At 42.5% G+C, this 20,350-nt stretch overlaps 1 protein-coding gene across 2 annotated transcripts in view; it reads left to right on the forward strand.

Annotated features, from left to right (window-relative positions):
* FGD3 (FYVE, RhoGEF and PH domain containing 3) overlaps positions 1-20,350 on the forward strand; it is a 190,253-nt gene that overhangs the window by 122,395 nt on the left and 47,508 nt on the right. For both annotated transcript variants that reach the window (XM_073351571.1, XM_073351572.1), the window contains exons 7-9: positions 326-482; positions 5,486-5,624; positions 6,429-6,487. In XM_073351571.1, the coding sequence (XP_073207672.1) occupies positions 326-482; positions 5,486-5,624; positions 6,429-6,487 (355 nt within the window). The remainder of the gene's footprint in view (positions 1-325; positions 483-5,485; positions 5,625-6,428; positions 6,488-20,350) is intronic.

Genomic DNA, 20,350 nt, shown 5'->3' on the forward strand with positions numbered 1-20,350 from the left:
ACCCTCAGGTGGAGTGCCTAGATGTAACTACATGGCCTCTTTGCATCTTCAGTTCTTTTGCTATATGGAAAAAAAAATAATTGTGAAAAATCACAGACTCTTTTCAGTAAATTACTTTTCTTATTGGACAAAAATCTAGATTATTCTCTTAATAAAATTTCACAGAGCTGAATTCAGCCTTAATGTAAGTCTGGGTGAGCCCCTAGTGATGTCAAAAAGGAATTGCCCCTTTCTACACCAGGGCTAAAATTGGGTCGAAGTAAGTGTGTGTGTGTGTACAATAGTGTGGGTTTCAAGACATGTTTATCTGCCTTCTTTGCAATAGGAATGCAAACCCACGGCTGGGAGACATCCTTCAAAAACTGGCTCCCTTTCTGAAGATGTATGGAGAATATGTAAAGAACTTTGACAGAGCGATGGACATGGTGAACTCATGGATGCAGCGATCATCTCCATTTAAAGATGTCGTTCAAAATGTACAGGTATAAAGCCATTCCTTTCAGTACATCTCCAGCTTGATGGGATTTTAATTCTTCTTGCCTTTCCAGTTCTAGCACTGCACAATGGGTTGCAGGATAATGTTCGTAGAGTGCTGAAATATAAATATAGTAAAAATCCTTTCTTCTCCTTCTGCATGTGACAAACCTCACTACACAGGTGGAGTATTTCTCCAACGTGATTTGGGGACTCTCTGTAAGCTATGACAATAATGCCAAGTTACTCTAATTTTGGTTGGCTTTATTCCCTTTGTTTACAGAGATTTTAAAAACACTGAACTTGTCTCCTTTATTATTCTAAAAACTTAACACTGAGTTTGTCCCTAAGGCAAAAAAGGAATAGGATAGGGATACTGTAGCTATACACATTGTATATTAATCTTTTTAAAATTCCTTTCCCTTCTTACTAATAAAACGTTAATTTTAAAGTGAAAAATTAAAAGCATAATACATATCTTGATTTTCTTAGCTTGTTTGCAGTGGGCACCTCATTCTCCTTGGACGATGAAAGTAGAGCATTCAGTTTCATTTTTATTTCTAGTCAGTTTAATTTTCTGGTGCTTATGCTGCAACACAGAGCTCTTGTTTGGGCTAATGATTTTTCAGGAGAATGATTTACCTAAAACTTTCAATTGTAATGAAAAATAAACAATGAAAGCCTTTCTGCTCACATCAATATGCTTTGTAAAAATGTTTCTTGTTTCTTCCTTCCTTCTTTCTTTGCATGAGTCCAGAGCCAGCCAAGTTAGGAATGTAGTTAAGGCCCAGCAGGTGCAGGGAGAGCATCCACTGTTCTTTGCAAATAACAGTGACCAGCAGGGAAAGGGTTAATGCTTTCTCTCTGTGCACAGAGGAAAGACCACAGCGGCATGCCCGAAATGCAGGGATTGTCCTGGTGGTAGGGCTGGGCCAGCTGTCATGATTCTTTTTCCCTCCCTCTCCCCCAACCCCGCACCGCAAGAGAAGAAGTGTGCCAGGGCTGGTTACCCATGTGAGTCAGAAGCTCCTTCCTGGAGCTGGTAGAGGGGAGAATATTAATTGGGAAAGTTGTCCTTCTACCAGACTTGTACTACAAATGCCCTTTTCTACCTCAATCATCTGTCTAATCTTGGACTAAGCAAGGTTTTGATTATTCTGACTGGGGTCTGAAAAACTGAGTGCTCCTTTTGGTTGAAATTTGAGACCCTGGCACATGGGCCCCAAATGGAGCATTGCTTGTGTGATTTGTCTGAGAGCTCTGGAGTGTACTCTCTGCAGGGCTCCCTGCTTCTTTCTGCTTGTGCCAGCAGACTGTCTCGGCTCACTTCCACTTTGGTCCTCACACTCCAAACCTTCCCAGCCCAGTTCTCCAGAACAACACACAACTGGTCTTTACATTTTGATCTAAAAATCTGTTGTCCCTTTAAAATAGAGCAGTGTTGTTATAATTCACTCTTGTCCAAGACACAGTCCCACTGACTTCAGTTTGTATCAGGCTCCTTGGTGAAGGTTGCTTTCTCAAGAATATGGGAGCCTCACTGTAACTCATTATATGTCTTACTTCCTGCAGCAAGGAGATGTATATTTCCCTAAAATTCTGCTATGTCTCCTCTGTCACATCACCAAACAGGCTAATCACACAAATGGTTCACATTAGCTGTCAGAGCCACAAAACATGCCTGCAGCTATCTGCGATCATGAGTGTCCTCTGCTGCCCCATGAAAAGAGTTCTTGACAAGTAAGTTTAACACAGGGGTTATACCTGGAGCTTCAGTTCTGAAGCCCAGTGGTGGTAATCTAAAATGGCAACACTGTTAACTATTTCACTGCTGATTATTTTAGCAGAGATGTGCAGCTTGGTGGCTAGATCTCCAGCTGGTGTGTCAATAGGCCCTAATCTATTGCCTGAGGATTTACCCAGCATGTGTTCTGCAAATCTCAGTGGCCTCTCTGGTGCCCTCTTACCAGCTTTTCCTTTATTTTTGCCCCTATAGCTGTTGTGACACGCATTGTCATGGTCAATACAAAAGCCTGTAGCTCTCAAAAATGGAAGATGCAGCCCACTTAAAACAAATTGGATTTAATGTCAGCATATGGGCTACTGAACTGATTGTATTTATTTTCATATTTAATTAATTTCAAACCGGACATTTTCATTTTAAATGAAGCTGCCATAGGATTTCCTGTCTCTGATGCCAGCACATCAAAGAACCCAGGAACCTTGCTACAGAGATTTAGCTCCCCCTTTCCATGGAGGTCATGGGGGAGCCTTCAATTACAGATAGAGAATGTCCAGTAGTTTAATGTGATTTCTGTTGGTTGGTCCTTTGACCTTTGCCCTTGCTTTGCAAAACACCACTTGAAATGTGTTGTAATCCTTCAGAAATGCACTGTCACTCATGTTTTATTGCTTAATTATAAAATTCCATGCAGGTTGTTAATAACACTCTAGGGATTGTTGAATGGCATAGTTTTTCAGGTTGAGGAATTAGCAATAATTAAATTGAGCTCATAAACACCTGACATTTTTTACTGCAAAAAGCCATAACTGATCACAAGCTATTGATTGTTTTCTTTAGGCAACCTTAAAGGGAAATACATCCCTATGTGTTACCATTATATCCAACTTCTGGGGCTCAATCCTGCTAGGTGGTGAGTGCCCCCAACGCTTATTACAGGCTCAAACCTTACATTCCTGACCAAAATGACACATTGATTTTTCTGAAGTCATAGGAGACTTGTACAATCTCCTGTCTTAACAGAAAGACTGTTTGCTTTGTGAGAACTTGCTTTTCATGCACATCTGGTACCCTCGCCAAGGTTTTTTGTATTTATAGGTTTCACACCATTCTGCAGCCCGGCTCTCACTTGAACTTGTTTAATGCCAAAGTTTGAAATGCCTGTTGCTTCTTTTTAGATTAAATGGATTCTGAAGATGAGAGACATGGTGCTTTATTCTTAGTTGTAGCAGTAAAGCTGGGCAAAACATTTCCATGTAAAATCTCACCAATTTCTTCCCCACCCCATTCTTTGTCCAAATTTTGAATTTTTCAAATTTTCACATCAACACTAATTATTGATTTGTCTAAAAGTAATGGCCATTGACCCCGAATAGGGGTCATACAAATATATCGTAAGAAATGATCCCTGCCCTTAAGAGTTTACAATCTAATTAAAACAAGATACAAATCATTCGCTTGGTGCAACAAACACATGGAAGAAATGGTGTGTGTGGGTATCAGTGAGAAGGAAAAGTGACTGTATAAGAAGTGGTTGTATGGATTAATTATTTGCATATGCATTAAGAGAAAACAAAGCACCTGATTTTCACTGGGGTCTAAGTTGATTTCCTCTTATATACTGAGACATGTAGATTTCCTCTTATATACTGAGACATGTATATGCTCATTTTGGTGCACTAATGAGTCTACATGCAATGGAAGCAATTGGGTTTTTGTGACTGCAGATTCCATCAGCTGTGCTTGAGCTTACGGGAGTTAGCAAACCATGTGTGTGTACATGTACTGTCACACATACACTTGCATAAATAAAACAGTTATATAAAATACCCCCCTGTTTAGCCCTGATCATTTGTCAGTTCCCTGCGGGCGTCCTAGTAGAAGTGAATTTTAGTGAAGGATTAGAAGGATGACCGGGTATCGGCTTTGAGGGCTAGTTTGAAGATGCCACTGGAGGCATGATAGAAGAAGGTGTGAAGATGCTTGTTGGGGAATTGGGCAAAAGGGCAACAGAGGATGTCATCCTTGTGGGGGGATGCATGATGCAGTAAGATACAAAAGCGAATAAGGGAGTAGTATAATTCTCCATTTTACTTTTCTCTTCCTGGAATCTTTAATTCTTTCCCTCCCAATTGTGGCATCTGAGAAATGTTATGCTGTAGATCTCTGAAAGATAATAAATTCACCTCAGCTACCATAAACAGCAGTAGTGTTCAGTACATGGTGACAGATTATTTTTAAAGTAAATTTACATCTTTGAATTACTGGAAAGATGGCTAATATTTTTCTGTCAGGTATTTGCCTCATTATCTCCCAGAATCAGGCAAGTCAGCATTATGTCTTCAGCTGTAATATTTATGAGAAATATTGGAAATACTTGACACAAACATCTTTTGACTGAGGAATAGAATACAGAAATTAACGTGGTGGTTGAGGGGATGCTAGTATTCAAACAGAAATATATGACTGGACCAAAACTTGGTCCAAAGGATTTATTTTATAGATAGGCTGAAGTATTAATTCCATAGAGGAAGGATGTGTTTGTGGTTAAGACACTGAACTGGGATTGAGGAGTTGTGGGTTCAGTTCATGGCTCTTCCAGAGCCTTCCCATGTGCCCTGGAACAAATTACTTAATCTTTCTCTGCCTCACTTTCCCCACCTGTAAAACAGGCATATTACTTCCTTAGCATGAATATCGTGAATATAAATACTTGGAATAGTATAAGATGATTGGGGCCCGATGAGTGCCTTGATAGGTAAGCATTTAATAAAGTAATATGCATGCTCAGTCTTTGAACCAACCACTGATTGGTCAAGTGAAACAGGGATGCAGTGTCATGCTTTAGAAGCTTATACAAATGACTTATATTTTCAGTCTCTGTGCTGTTTGTACAATAAATACTAATAAGGGAGAAGTATTTTTGTGCCCCTGTGTTTATTGCATCAGTCATATGATTTCTGATTCCACTTGGTCTCCTAGGGCAAAGTTCTAACAAGGGACTCACACAAAGTCTTGTACACACCAACACAGGAGAAATGTTTAATAAAAAACAGGAGAATGACTGTAAATTTATCACAATTGGTAGAGAAGTAAGGGCCAACTGTCTACATTAAACACTTTTTAAAAACTGACTAAATTTTAGATTGACAGTGTCTCTCTATTTGTGTGGCTGCAAATGTGATTTTTTTTAATTACAGTTTGAGCTGGAAAAAAAATCATACAAAGAAACAACATAATCCTTGCATAATTGTTTTCTCTGAGTTACAGAAACAGGATGTGTGTGGGAACCTGACGTTGCAGCATCACATGCTTGAGCCTGTGCAGAGAATTCCTCGCTATGAGCTTCTTCTAAAGGATTATCTAAAGAAACTTCCAGAAGAGTCTCCAGACAGGAAGGATGCTGAAAGTAAGTGTAGCTTCCATGATCTGCATCATGAATGTGAACCATGTTGTTGGGAAGAGTCATGTTCTTGTGTAATCTTGACTTCAAAGTTCAAATGTTGTAAACAGTAGATGAGATGATTGTAGATGCATAGAACTGAATTAACTATTTGAACAGTGGCAGAGAAGCTATGCCAGATGGAAATCACAGTTCTAGAAGTTAGGACAACTTTACCAAATAAGCAATGACAGAATACTGTAGTCTATACCAGAGACACAGGACATTCAGTTACCTTTATGATGGCTTGGTGGAGGAAAACAGAAATTGTCTGAAATGTGAGTATTTTCTAGGGAGTCGGGCCACATGACATCAAGACGGGGAGGGAAGAAGCATATTCCTTTATTGATTTACAACAGCTTGGAATTGTCTCAAGAAATGCCTAGAGTATGGTGTGAACCATGGCAACGCATGTAGGCGCTGATTCAGCAAAGCACTTCAGCACATGTGTAAAACGTCTTAATTGGGACTTAAATTACAGTTTTATGAAAGGGAAATGGTTCCTAAATTGTCAATTTTGCACCTTATGTGCTGTTTTGCTTCTTGTCTGGACTTGTAAATAGAACAGGATAAAATGAAGTATCATTTACATGCCTGCTAAGCATGCAAATGCGATTCTATGTGTCAAGGCTTACAAATGTTCCATTTACTTCAGGGAAATGCAGAATTCAGCAGGTCTTTTGCAGTGGAAACATACGTATCAGGAAGATAAAAATCGTGCTATTAACTGATAGGCTTAAGAATGTATAACTGCTGCTACCTTTATTACAGAATCGCTGGAGCTTATTTCTACAGCAGCAAACCATTCAAATGCAGCCATCCGAAAGATGGTGAGTAGAAATTGTGTAATGGAATCATGATGTGACCCATTAACTGAGATCCTTGGTTCAGTCAATTATTCTCTTATTGCCACATCTTCCATTAAAGAAAGGCTTTAGTTCTGGGAAAATTTTTCAAATACGTTATATCAGACTTAAATAGAAATTGAGGAGCCTTATACCTGTGTTCCATAAATGCTCCTGCCATTGTTACCACACACTGAAGTTTTTGTGTGCCAAGATTTCAAATACCTCACACCAGTCTCAAAACAGAGGCGGCTGAGGAATGTGAGAGAGATGAGGAAGAAATATTTGCAAAAAAAGGTCTTTGTTTTGCACTGAAAATTTTTGAAACTAGAAATCTCCTTGACCAGTTCTGCTCAAAGTTTGCTTGCAATTTTTCACATGTAATTTTTTGGGCATACAAAGACTCTTTATTTGTGCCTAGTCTTCATATGTGTAACAACTTCTAGTGTGCATGTTCAAAGTTGCAGACATCACTTTTGAAAATTTAGTCCTATGTATCTAAAGTTGGGCAGCCAGAATTAGAGATGACTGTAAAATCTACCTCTTAAAACATAGGGTCACATTTTCAGTGAGACCTCAAGCTGGCCTCCACAGACCTGTTTGTGCACTAACAATTCTGCACACAGTTAAAATAAGGGAGGGGGGTGGTTCGTGCTTGCAGATCGTGTCACTTGTGTGTGTGCACGGGGATGTATAAGAGGTCTAAAATACAAAATGCTACTGTTTGTGCCCATGGATTATTTGTGGATGCAGCACCATAGTTGTTTTCAAAATCAGGCCTGTAGTATTCTACGTAGCAGTAAGATGATCTCAAGAAAATACCCTTTATTCTATAAAAAGCATACTATCCTCTCTTTTAAAGATTGTTTCTGCACAAAAATGTTTGGAAAAACACTCAAAATTACCGCCATACATTTTCACCCTACATAATTTGTATTACATTTTTCATTTCAGATTGCCTTCTAATATGGTTTCTATTTCCCCCCATCTATATATCGGGCATTCTCTACATTTTTCCCATGCTCTTATTACTTTGAGTAAAATAATTCTAGACAATGTGTTGAATAACACACTTGTACCTCACTCTGTGCAAACTAGAGGAATTGTAGCTTCCTCTTGTCAGCATGGCTGGCAGACACATTATCAGATCCCCACTTCCTTCATCCCCGAGACATCATCTGGCCACTTTTCCTCTTGCTGGTAACCAGCTGATGTCTGAGTCCTTTCACATATAAAAGGATTTAGGAACCATCTATTTCTGTTTGAATTCTGTTCTCTCCTAGCTTTTCTCTCCTATAGCTTTTTGGTATAAATGTTTTCAACTTTGTGTCTTTAACTTCTCCACTGTGGGTAGCAATTATTTTACTAGGCTCTAGGGCCGCAAACACCAGGTACCTGTGCTTATAGTGGAGTGGCATATTTTATAGACCTTCATTACATCCCATATATGGAGCAACCACCCCATCACCACAGTGGTGGGTACTGTATAGAGATATAAAGGAATAATACAACTATCAGGGGATGTATAGAAATCAAGCTTTCCAAGCAACTATTCTCAACTCTGAGTTGTCTGCAAAGAGTTCTGGGGTGAAGGTCATTTACTTTATTCCACCTAACTACAGCTGGCGAGACCCTAAGGTCTTTACTCAGTTTTAACCCAGCAAATTCCCACTGTAAATAGTGAGTTCCTCTACAGTTAACGGGATTTGCCCAAGCTAACACTTTGGAAAAACTGAATGAGGAGCTCAGCGTTTGGCCCAGTGGCTCATGAATTTGCTTTGTCCCCTAACACATAAACTTGTTATCTCCAGCATGCCCTCTTTTACTGCTCTGCAGGAATTGAGACACTAAGAAGTGCTTTTGGAATGCAAAGGGGGAAGATAGGGGTCATACAGGGCAGTGTAGCATATGGTGAAATACCCACTGCTAAAGGCTGTATCCTATATGTGCACTGGAAGTAGCATGCAAGCCTGCTGCTAATGTATGGATCAGCAGACAAGATCAGACCTTAAACATAATACAACCAAAAGGAAGGCAAGAACTGTAGCAAAATGCTCTAATTCCTAGACCTGGATTAAAAAAATCCCACCAGTTTCCCTTCCATAGGTTCACAACTTTTGTAGCAATGGAAGAAATTATAACAGTTGCTTCAAAATTTTATTAAAATAATGTATCTTGCCTAGCGTACAGATATCTCTTAGGATGTTGTACTGCCATCTACCACCAGAGAGTCTGAGCTCCTCCTACACAAAATGGATTGGTAATAGTGTGGATTTCAAGGGGTGTTGGGCTCGTCTCTCTTTTTGGAACATAAAAACTCTGCTTGGACTATGGCCTTTTGTTTGTTTGGTTGTCTTGTTTGTTTCAGGTCTTACTGGTTTTGTTTTTGCTTTGCTGTTAATAAATGCGATTTATTTTTGGATGCGGGAGTGGGGGTGGGATATCTGCCATCTATGGCAGAGTGTCTTAATTGAATGAGAGAATACTGTATGCAAACTTTATTAAGCACTTCCAAAACCCGTTTCATATGCATGAGCAAATTCGGATGTTCAGTGCACAGGGGGCTTGTATGTGACCTTTTTTTTTAAACTCATCCGTAAAAGACTTTGATGGAGCATATCTACCAGCTTGCAGTTTAAATTAACTGAAACTCCCCAAACATGATTGTTTAGCTGATTTTGCAGCTGCTTGGAGATTTAAGAATCCTTCCTGTTTCAATTTGTTAAAGCTGTTGAAAAACTGGTAGTAGTAAATGCCGGTGGATGAACTACACAACTTTACAAGACTAGTCAATGAGCAGGGAAGCTAAGATGTTTACAGGGTTGAAAATAAAGCAGGCATGTGGTGGTGGTTGTGCTACAGAGTTGAAATTCACTCCTGTGCAAAGATCCTGGGACCAATCTTATTTAATTGGGACCAATCTTATTTAATCTTTTTATTACTGACCTGGGCACAAAAAGTGGGAGTGTGCTAATAAAGTTTGCAGATGATACAAAGCTGGGAGGTATTGCTAATTTAGAGAAGGACAGGGATACCCTACAGGAGGATCTGGATGACCTTGTAAACTGGAGTAATAGGAATAGGATGAAATTTAATAGTGAGAAGTGTAAGGTTATGCATTTAGGGATTAATAACAAGAATTTTAGTTATAAGCTAGGGACGCATCAACTAGAAGTAACGGAGGAGGAAAAGGACCTTGGAGTATTGGTTGATCATAGGTTGACTATGAGCTGCCAATGTGATATGGCTGTGAAAAAAGCTAATGTCGTCTTGGGATGCATCAGGAGAGGTATTTCCAGTAGGGATAAGGAGGTTTTAGTACCGTTATATAAGGCACTGGTGAGACCTCACCTGGAATACTGTGTGCAGTTCTGGTCTCCCATGTTTAAGAAGGATGAATTCAAACTGGAACAGGTACAGAGAAGGGCTACTAGGATGATCCGAGGAATGGAAAACTTGTCTTATGAAAGGAGACTCAGGGAGCTTGGCTTGTTTAGCCTAACTAAAAGAAGGTTGAGGGGAGATATGATTGCTCTCTATAAATATATCAGAGGGATAAATACCAGAGAGGGAGAGGAATTATTTAAACTCAGTACCAATGTGGACACAAGAACAAATGGATATAAACTGGCCACTAGGAAATTTAGATTAGAAATTAGACGAAGGTTTCTAACCATCAGAGGAGTGAAGTTTTGGAATAGCCTTCCGAGGGAAGTAGTGGGGGCAAAAGATCTATCTTGCTTTAAGATTAAACTCGATAAGTTTATGGAGGAGATGGTATGATGGGATAACATGGTTTTGGTAATTAAATATTCATGGTAAATAGGCCCAATGGCCTGTGATGGGTTTTTAGATGGGGTAAGATCCAAGTTACCCGGGAAAGAATTTTCTGTAGTATCTGGCTGATGAATCTTGCCCATATGCTCAGGGTTTAGCTGATCGCCATATTTGGGGTCGGGAAGGAATTTTCCTCCAGGGCAGATTAGAAGAGGCCCTGGAGGTTTTTCGCCTTCCTCTGTAGCATGGGGCATGGGTCACTTGCTGGAGGATTCTCTGCTCCTTGAGGTCTTCAAACTACAATTTGAGGACTTCAATAGCACAATATAGGTGTGAGGTCTTTTTTAGGAGTGGTGGGTGAAGTTCTGTGGCCTGCATTGTGCAGGAGGTCAGACTAGATGATCATAATGGTCCCTTCTGACCTAAATATCTATGAATCTAAAAAAATATCTATGAATCCTGACCAGTGTTTATGCAACAGTTAAGTTACCCTCAAACCATATTTTGAGAACTTACGTAGGACTTTAGTGCTGCATAGGCTTTGTGCTGGCCCTCATAAGGTAAGTTTTACCCTAAGGGGGCAGTTCTTCAGACTCTGCATAGGAATGCAGAGTTCCTCTACTGAGCTGCCATAAGTAGTATAAGGGCCCTACCGTCAATCAAACCCCAACCCCGCCCCTTGACCCAGCCCCTTGACCCCTTAGCCCCGCCCCCAGCTCAAGGGGGCCCTACCATCAATCAAACTCTAACCCCACCCCTTGACCCCACCCCCTTGACTAGAAGTCCTGCCCCCATCTGGGGTATTACTTCCAGGGTCAAGGCTGCCACGTGACCGGAAGCAAGGAAGTCATGTGACCCCTCTAACAACTCCTCCCACTGCCCTCTACCAATCAGGAGAGGTTTTGTCCCTGTAGGACTTCCCCTCAAGAGGAGATTTGACCAATCAGGGTGAGTTCCGGGGCGGGGGTGTCCTCTACGGAAGTGGGTCTTGTGACCCCTCTAATGACTCCGACCCCAACCCTCTACCAATCAAGAGGGGTTTTGCCCCGTAGGACCTCCCCAAGAGGAGATTTGACCAATCAGGATGAGTTCCGGGGTGGGGTGACCCGACCGGAAACGATTCGCGTGTGACCCCTCTAACGACTCCTCCCACTGACCTCTACCAATCAGGCCACCCGGAGACCAGATTTGACCAAAATAGGGCACGTTCGGGGATGGGGTGAACCACCCAGAAGAGGGGCGTGTGACCCCTCTGCCAATCAGAATGCAGCTCCATCACCCCATAAGTCCCAGCGTCAGGCGGAAGAGGCTGTCTTTTACCAAGAGCGCGTGTTTTACAAATCGTGGAAACATGGACTCCTTCACCACCCCCGTGAGAACTTCGGACTTTGTTTTAGCCCCGAGGACCTTTGGACTTGTATGGAGAAAGCGCTACATCAGCGAGAGTTCCGAGGAGGACCCTTTGGCCCAGCCGTTGATGGACACACCGGAGTCTGACCCCGAAACCCAGCTGCTTGTGAGGCACCGCGATGAGCGTGATGGCCTCTTGTTGTCCACCCCCCGAGAGGTGGAAGGTGATCATGGCTTGGGGGCGTTACGGGTGGACAAGGTGAATGAAAAAGACGTGGCTCAGGTAAATGAATGTTTAAGAAGTGACGGTCTGGGGTGGGGGTGTGTAATGGGGGGGGGTTAGGAACCAGGGATTGTGTAAATCAAAAACCAAGCAGTGTAGTGCTTACGCTGTTTCTTTTTTTGAAAAAAATCTCTTGACAGCTCAATGATGCCTTTCTGGAGGCCTTTGAGAACTTACACATTGGTAGCCCTGTGGGAGTAAATGTATCATGCATCAGCTGTTTTTGCTCATGTCTGAGACACAGCTCTCAAGAGGAAAAGGACAAAATGGAAGAATGAACCAGCACAGACACCCTCATGTTAGGACTCATGGCTTCCATTTTTACAGGCGGTTGTAAAAGGTTGTGTTAAACCAGGCGATTAATAAAACTTATTTAAATGTGTTCATGTGAATGTTGTCCCCCACCCTCACTTGTGTTAGTAAAAGATGGTACCAGTAACAGTCACGTCTCCACAGGCGTCTCTGTTAAAGAAAATATATTACACCCCTGGGGAAGTTGGGAGCTTTGGCGGGGTGAACCCTCTTTTTCAAGTGGCCAAAAAGCATAGTAAAACTTTAAATAGAAGACAAGTAACAGCTTTGCTTTCAGACCAGGATGCTTATACTTTACACAAACCAGCTTGAATACGTTTTAAAAGAAACAAGACCATTGTTTTGGATGTGCATGCGCAAAGGCAGGCAGATTGGTGGATATGCACTGGTTCTCCAAACACAACAGCAATTTTAAGTACATCTTAACAGTGGTAGACATTCTATCCAAACATGCCTGGGCCTTAGGCCTAAGGGACAAGATGAGCGGGGAGGTAACCAAGGCCTTTAAAGCTATTTTTAGTGAGGGGCGCGTGCCTCAAAAATTACAAACTGATCGGGGGAAAGAATTTTTAAACAAACCTTAAGCAGATTGTTAAAGCGGCACGGCGTTCACCATTTTGTTACTAATAATGAAGTCAAAGCAGGGATTGTGGAGTGATTTAACAGAACTTTAAAAACTAGGATGTGGAGATATTTTACAGCCAATAACACCTTTCGCTACATCGATGTGTTACCTGGCTTTATAAAGAGTTACAACCAGAGCTTTCACAGAACTATACATACCAGACCCGCTGATGTTAACCCTTCAGATTCTCTGAAGGTATGGAAAATGGTTTATGGCGATGGTTTTAAAATAAAACCGGTTGTTGCCCCTTTTAGAAAAGGCGACCACGTGAGACTATCTAAAACCAAAGGAGCTTTTGAAAAAGGTTATGAACAGACATTTACCGATGAGATATTCATAGTGGATGAAGCCTTAACCAGGGGTCAGAGACCTGTATACCGATTAAAAGACTACGAGGGTGAGACAGTTACTGGATCTTTTTACCCTGAAGAATTACAAAAAGTAAACCCCAAACGAGACAGGATTTACAGGATTGAAAAAGTTCTAGCGGAGAAAGGAAAAGGGAGAAAAAAGCAACTACTGGTGAAATGGTTGGGGTGGCCTGATAAGTTTAACAGCTGGGTGAAAGATTCTCAACTCTGTGACATTTAGACACAAACAAACAAAAGTTATTCCTCCCCGCAAAGACAGAGAAGATGAGCGACGGCGGGTTTTACATTACTTTGCCCAGCAACGCCAGCTCTGCAGTTTTTCCCCAAAACACCAGCTTGAACTTTACAATATGGCTAATTAAGCCCTTGGATCTCCAGGGTGCCTGGGCGGTGGGGTTAGTGGAAATACAATACCCACACAGCTGGAACACTATCAACGAAGACACCCCTTTTGAAGTCACCTTTGGAGATATGGCATGGAGTTTCATCCTACGATGAGGTTATTACGCGTCCATACCCGAATTACTGGATCATATGAACAGTATCATAGCTCGTCACCCCGGACCGCCTGAGATGATCATGAACTACGACCCTGTGGGTAGAAAAATTAGACTTAAATCCGCCGCTTTTACTTATATGTTTTCTACCAGCAGGGAGCTAGCTAACATTCTGGGCTTGGGCCCCAAACACAGCATCCAAAAATTCCCTTTCTCGGCAGACATTACAGGGGGTTTTAATTCCTTGTATCTGTACACGGATATCGTAGAACATCAGTTTGTGGGGGACTTTCCTGTTCCCCTGTTACGTTGTGTCCTCGTCCAAGGAAGGAACAATGAGTTTGTCACCATCACCTACGATAAACCTCATTACGTCCCTATCAGTAAACACCACATCGACTCCATTACCACTGAAATAAAGACAGATCAGAACAAAAGCGTCTCATTTCGCTTTGGCAAGGTGATCATCAAGCTACACCTGCGCCCCCGGAGAGAACGAGTTTTCTAAAAAAGCAAAACAGTATTATGGTGATCCTAAAAAATTACGGCAAGCCCAACGTCTACAGAAACTATTACAAAGCCCAGGCGGGATACGCCCTTCGTGGATATCATGGGGCCCCCGTGATGTATGGGGCAGGCGTGGGTGGAATATTCCGTAGCCTCTTTCGAAAAGCCGTACCGCTTTTGAGGAGGGGGCTAGAGATTATTAAACCCCACGTAAAAACCACCACTCAAAACATAGCTAAAGACGTAGTAGGTCACGTCTCCCGCGCTGTTCTGGAGAAGGTGGGGAACACAGCTTCACAGGAAGGATCGGGGCTGATGTACATTAAAAGGAGGAAGAAGAGAAAGAGAAATGCGTCATACCCGCGACGCACAGGTCCCCCGAAACCCTTTAAAAGAAGGGCTTTGATCCGCAGGGTCGGCCATAAGCGAAAGTCCAAGAGGAAGCCTGGGCGAAAGAGGAAACACTCTCCGGCTGATACGAGAGATATCTTTTAATCAACATGGCTTTCGTTCATTGTGGGTCTGAAGAATGCACCAAATCCGAACTAGACTTGTTCCAAATAGCCCCTATGCAGACCAGCATTGAGAAAAGCATCTACATCGAGGTGCCACCTCTGTCGGCCATTACGGAGTCTGCCCCCATTGACTTTTTTATAGCAGGGAATGGCGTAGATTATATGGATTTAAACAACATACTGCTGTAACTGTGTTGCAAGATTGTAAAAGGAGATGGAACTGAACTCGACGCGGATGCCGAGGTGGGCCTGGTGAATTACCCAGTGGCCTCTATTTTTAGTCAGCTGGATGTCACGCTCGGAGACCGCCTTGTAAGCCAAAGCAACAACTGTTACCCTTACAGGGCCTTTATAGAATCGGTGCTCAATTACAGCAACGACACCCTCACCACGCAATTTTCCGCTGGCCTCTTTTACAAAGACACTGCCGGACAACAGGAAGACACAGACTTGGATGGCGAGAATCTAGGGTTTGTGAGGCATGCAAAGCTGACCGCTCAAAGCAGAACAGTAGAGCTTCTAGGTCATCTACACAGCGACCTGTTTTTTCAAGAAAAACTATTGTTGAACGGAGTGGATGTGAAAGTTAAACTGACGCGCAGTAAAGATCCTTTCTGTTTAATGGGCAGCGGTACCGAAGGCTTTAAACTGCGCATTCTATCAGCATCCCTTTTTGTGAAGAAAGTACGGGTGGCCCCGAGCGTTCGTCTGGGGCATGCCGAGGCCCTGCTTACCGCTAATGACAAATACCCCATGGACCGTGTGGGAATGAAAGTGTTTAGCATCCCTGCAGGCAGAAGAACCTGTTCTTGGGACAGTTACCCAAAATGCTTGTCCTGGGGTTCGTGGATAACGAAGCCTTTAGCGGAAGTTACGCTAAAAATCCCTTTCATTTTAAGCATTACGATATTAATTTTGTGGCCTTGTATGTGGACGGTGAGCAGATACCGACCAAGCCTCTGCAACCAGACTTCGAGGCAGGACGCTGCGTGAAAGAATACATGAATTTGGTACAGACGGCCGGTAAACACATGAAAGATCGTTCTCTGTTAATCGACCGTGAGGAGTTTGCACAGGGTTACACCATGTTTGCCTTTGACCTGTCCCCCGACCAGGAATGCGCTGATCACTATTCCCTGATTAAAACCGGGAACCTAAGAGCAGAAATTCGTTTTGGGAAGGCTTTAACCATTACCGTCAATATGATTGTGTAAGGGGTTTTTGACAACGTCATAGAGATAAATCAGAGGAGAAATGTTCTGTTTCGCTACATGTGAACATGGACACCGTGCAGCTCTCACGTGTCTTATCAACGGACCCTTACACAAAAAAGAATTTCTTAGACGTGTTTCCCTGCGATTCGTTCCCTGGCGGCAAGCTGTCTCAGAAACCCCTAGGTTTGGTGGTCAACACGCATCCACACAACCGACCGGGTGAACACTGGCTTGCCGTGTATCTGGTGGAGCGTAACCTTGGAGAGTTTTTTTTGACTCATACGGGCACCCCGCAAACAGTGTGTTCTTTCCTAAAAGCATTATGAAATTTTTAAACAAAAATGCCACAGACATTGTGTTTCACAACAGACAATTACAAGACCCCAGCTCCATCGCATTCAGTTCAGTTCCGCCATGGCATTCATAAACACATCCTATCCCTTAGGTACATGTCTGCTAGGAACAGAGCGCGTCTGGGTGACGGCCCTGACTAAGTCGAGCATGTTAGAGCCATTAACCACAGAGCCTTTGTACACAAAAGACCCTTTATTGGTCTATGAAGAAATGTTTTTATCTTGGCCCAGCTTATTTAGCAATACTGATGCATTTTTCTTATAACACTTATTCACGTTATCCAATACCTCCTGAGCAACAGAGTCTGAGGTCTTTGGTGTTTCGGAGGGTTTGGCAGTCACACTCTGTTCCTGTTCTGGTAGAAACAGACTTAGTTTTCCTTTGTCCACATCGCTCTGCTTCACGTACATTAGATATCTTTGAAGCACGGTGCTGTAAAGTTTAGCCTTTTCATATTCACCTAAGTCAGTTCTTTGAAGAACAGATTTCATTTCAGCATCCAGTAAGCATGTTGCGGTTGTTCTGATATTTTCCTCTGTCTGAGGGGGAGCGCTTAATTGCTCCAACTGCCGGCTGGGCACCAGGTACATTTTTTCTGCATACTCCATTATCGATTAGTTAAAAGCCCCGTTATCAGAGGGATAGCAAAACTTAACAGGGGTCCGATAAACCCCCCAGACTGCTTCACCAGATGCTTCTTTCTTTTAAGTGAAACCCTTTTATTACACAAAGTTTTTATAAGCGTGTGTTTCTTTTTCAGCACACGCACTTGCTTCTGTGTTAAAGGTACGTTTCCTTTTAAGGCGTTGAGCGCTATTTCTGAGATGGCTGCTACTAGATCGTCAGAGGCTGAGCACAGTATAGCCCTCCTTTGCTGCAGGGACGATTTGCTAAGTAATTTTAAAAGGCCCAGGTTTCTTTTCACGCAGCTAGACATAGTAGTCAGCAACCCCGGCTGTAAAAAAGGGGCCTGCCAATAATTCATCTCTTTTTATACCGGGCTGTTGTTCTTTTTAAAGTATAAACTGCCAGCCAGTCTGGAGGGAAAAGACCAGTTCTTAGCCTATAAGCTTCTGGGGTGGAAGCATTTAAATCCACCACCAGGTAGCCATAAGGCCTTTTGGTAGCATCCTCAAAAGCTTCTAGAAAGAACTGAGCTTTGCCAGGGTACATTTGCCGAGTGAGTATAGCAATTTGTAATCTGTCCCTGGGGTTTTTTAACAGAACTATGTACTTTGTGTTTAGGTTAATAGTGCGACTCTTTTTTCCCTGGCAAAATACGTTCTGAACTATATACATAATGCTCAGGTTCCTGTGATGCACGTACTTAGTAAAGGCTTTCTCGATTTCATCGCTTTCACAAGTGGAGTTCATCAGATCGTCTATGATAATCATGTTCACTTTACTGGTAGGAAACAAACGGTCATCATCAAAAGCATCAGGCAGACCCTCCACAAAATTGATAAAGGGGTATTTACAGAGCAGTTCTTTATACAGAGGTTGCCAACAACTGTATCACCACACAATATTCTCAGGCGTAACAGACAATGTTTGTTTGGCATTATCCAATACATTTTTTATAAAGTAACTTTTCCCGCAGTTGCTAGGCTCCGTGAGAATTGCAGAAAAGGGGTGTTTCCACCTCATATCCATTTTTCAAAAGCCGTAGGGCAGGGTTTTAAACCCTTCTCCTACGACCCTCTTGTTGTAAACAATTTTCTGTGTTTTTTTAAGGGTTTTTGTCTCTATTTGCCACTGATTTTTGTTTCTTACAATAGAGGGTTGCTGTACCTCTATCTTTTTTGAAGGGTTCTCTCGCAGACCCATGCAATAGTCCAGGACTAGATCTTTCAAACTGTCAAAGTTGATCTTTTTACAGTTTGCTACGTTCAGGGTAATACCTTTGACCTTCGTACAGGCCTTTCCTCCCGACAGTTTATACCCGTATGTTTTTGGGCCTGCCGAGACAAACTCGGTGATGTGTTGATCTGGTGGGATCTTGCTCGTGAGGTCCCCTAAATAATCCCCCAGAGGGGGATTCCAGGCCCCCTCTCTTTTCGCAAATATCACCGAGTCAGTGTCGTGGTACAGGCACCGCTCTTGCAATCCGTCTAGGAGGCTGTATAGTTCTAAGCGGGCATAAGCGGTGGTGAAACAGGCTATGAAAACATTGGTATTGCCAGAGACAGAATAACGGTCTTTTGCATGCTTCCAAGATACGCACGCTGTTTCATCGTCGATAAACTCACAGGATGAAACCTCGTAGTTGGGGGAAAATAGGTATTGAAAGAGTTCGTCGGGGTCTCTCACGATGCTGATATTGGGTAGGTTGGTTCTTTGGCCGAATTTACCCCACAGAGAATTTAAAAACAGTTTAGCAATTTGGCGTTTAGCGGGGTTTAGCCTGATCTCGTGTCGGCGTAAAAGCACGCCTTCTTTCTGGTAGAAATTGTTAACATACTTATTTTGTTTGTCTTCGTCTGTGCGCCAGCTGGGATACCCTGAAGCCTCTTGTTTCTGGTGGAGGTGTAATTTTATGTACTCCGAAAAGAGTTCATCAGATTTTTCATTAAAATGCCAGATTTCATAGATTTTAGCTACCTTCGCTATGGCTGCGTTCAATTCCACCGTGCACCAAGTCCCCAGGATGGCCCTCTCCTCGTCAGTGTGGGTGCACGTCTCCCGCTGCTCGGTTTCCGCACAGGTTCGGCATAGCGGGAACATAAGCTTGCCGCCCACTCTGACAGGTAACAATGGGAAAAAAGAGGCCTCGTGGGGGGTACACTTTAACTTTTGCAATTCCAAAATAATTTGCAAAGGGTCCAAATTTGTCATAAACTATATCGGGGTGCCCAATAGGGTAGTCTTTGGTTTTGTTTACAAAAGGGTACAAGCTGGTAAAATCATAATAGTGGATTTCTTCGCCGGGCTTAGGTTTATAATATAGACAGATGGCGTTCGTCCTCCCCCCAAAAAGAGCATCCCTAAGCATGAGAGGCTGGGGTAACTGGGCTCGGTTTAAAAAGCTCGCAAGCTCCCTGTCTGTTTCTTTCATCACCACCCACTCGTGCTCCCAAAGAGTCCTCACTACAAAACCAAGCCATTTTAGATAGTCGGTCTTGAGCTGAGTCTTGTAATAAAGAAATCCAAAAGTTGTACCCATCATAGGGTTTTGTGCTTTTTCACAATGACAGGCGACACAGCCGTGAAAAAAACACCCATTAAACTCAAAGGCTGTGTGTACCCCGTCAATATTGGCATAACCGTCTAAAAAGTAGGGGCCTACCTGTAGTTCCCCACCCTGTAAAGTGTGCTGTATTTGTATATTTTCTTTTTGAGAGATATACAACAGCCACTGGGTAGATGGTGTCGAATATCTCTTTTTCTGTCTGTGATAGTTGTCTGGAGGGAGAAGAGCTACTGTGTTAGGCTCCAAAAACATAAACCTGTACATAGCCATGCAGACAGATGCCAGCGTTATGTACCGGAACGGATCTATACACAGTTTTATCTCAGTGAATTTACCGGGTTCTCTCTCTGCTAGATCGACCTTCTCCGTCATATTCATAATTTCTTTTCTGTATAGGATACAAGCCTGTCTCAAAATTTTTACATCCTGCTGGCAGTAATACGCAAGCTCTTTCTGCAGGTCAAAAGTCTCAGAGCTGTGGTCTTGATACCAGTCGAGAAACTCTGCTTTTTCACCGGGCATCATGCTTTCTACACCGTAGTGCTCCACACGAGGCATAGGCCCCACATAATTTTGATTTTCTAAAGTGTTAAAAAAATGTGGAAAATACGCTTTGCAACCTTCAAACCCCATCGCCTATGGGAGCTTGCTAAGCTTCATGGGCAAGAAGTTTAAAGAGTCTATAAAATGAATGCCAAGGGCCTTAACTTTCACACACATTAATTTACTACCCTGAGCGATCAATTCTATGCACATCTTTTCCTTCAGTAACTGTCTAACGCAGAAATACGCATCATAACCTTTGGAATTATGCGCTAGGAACGTGTAGTCCCGGAACTCTTTGCCAATAAAG

This window comes from Lepidochelys kempii, chromosome 7 (genome assembly GCF_965140265.1).
Source record: "Lepidochelys kempii isolate rLepKem1 chromosome 7, rLepKem1.hap2, whole genome shotgun sequence".
Taxonomy (NCBI): Eukaryota; Metazoa; Chordata; order Testudines; family Cheloniidae; genus Lepidochelys; species Lepidochelys kempii.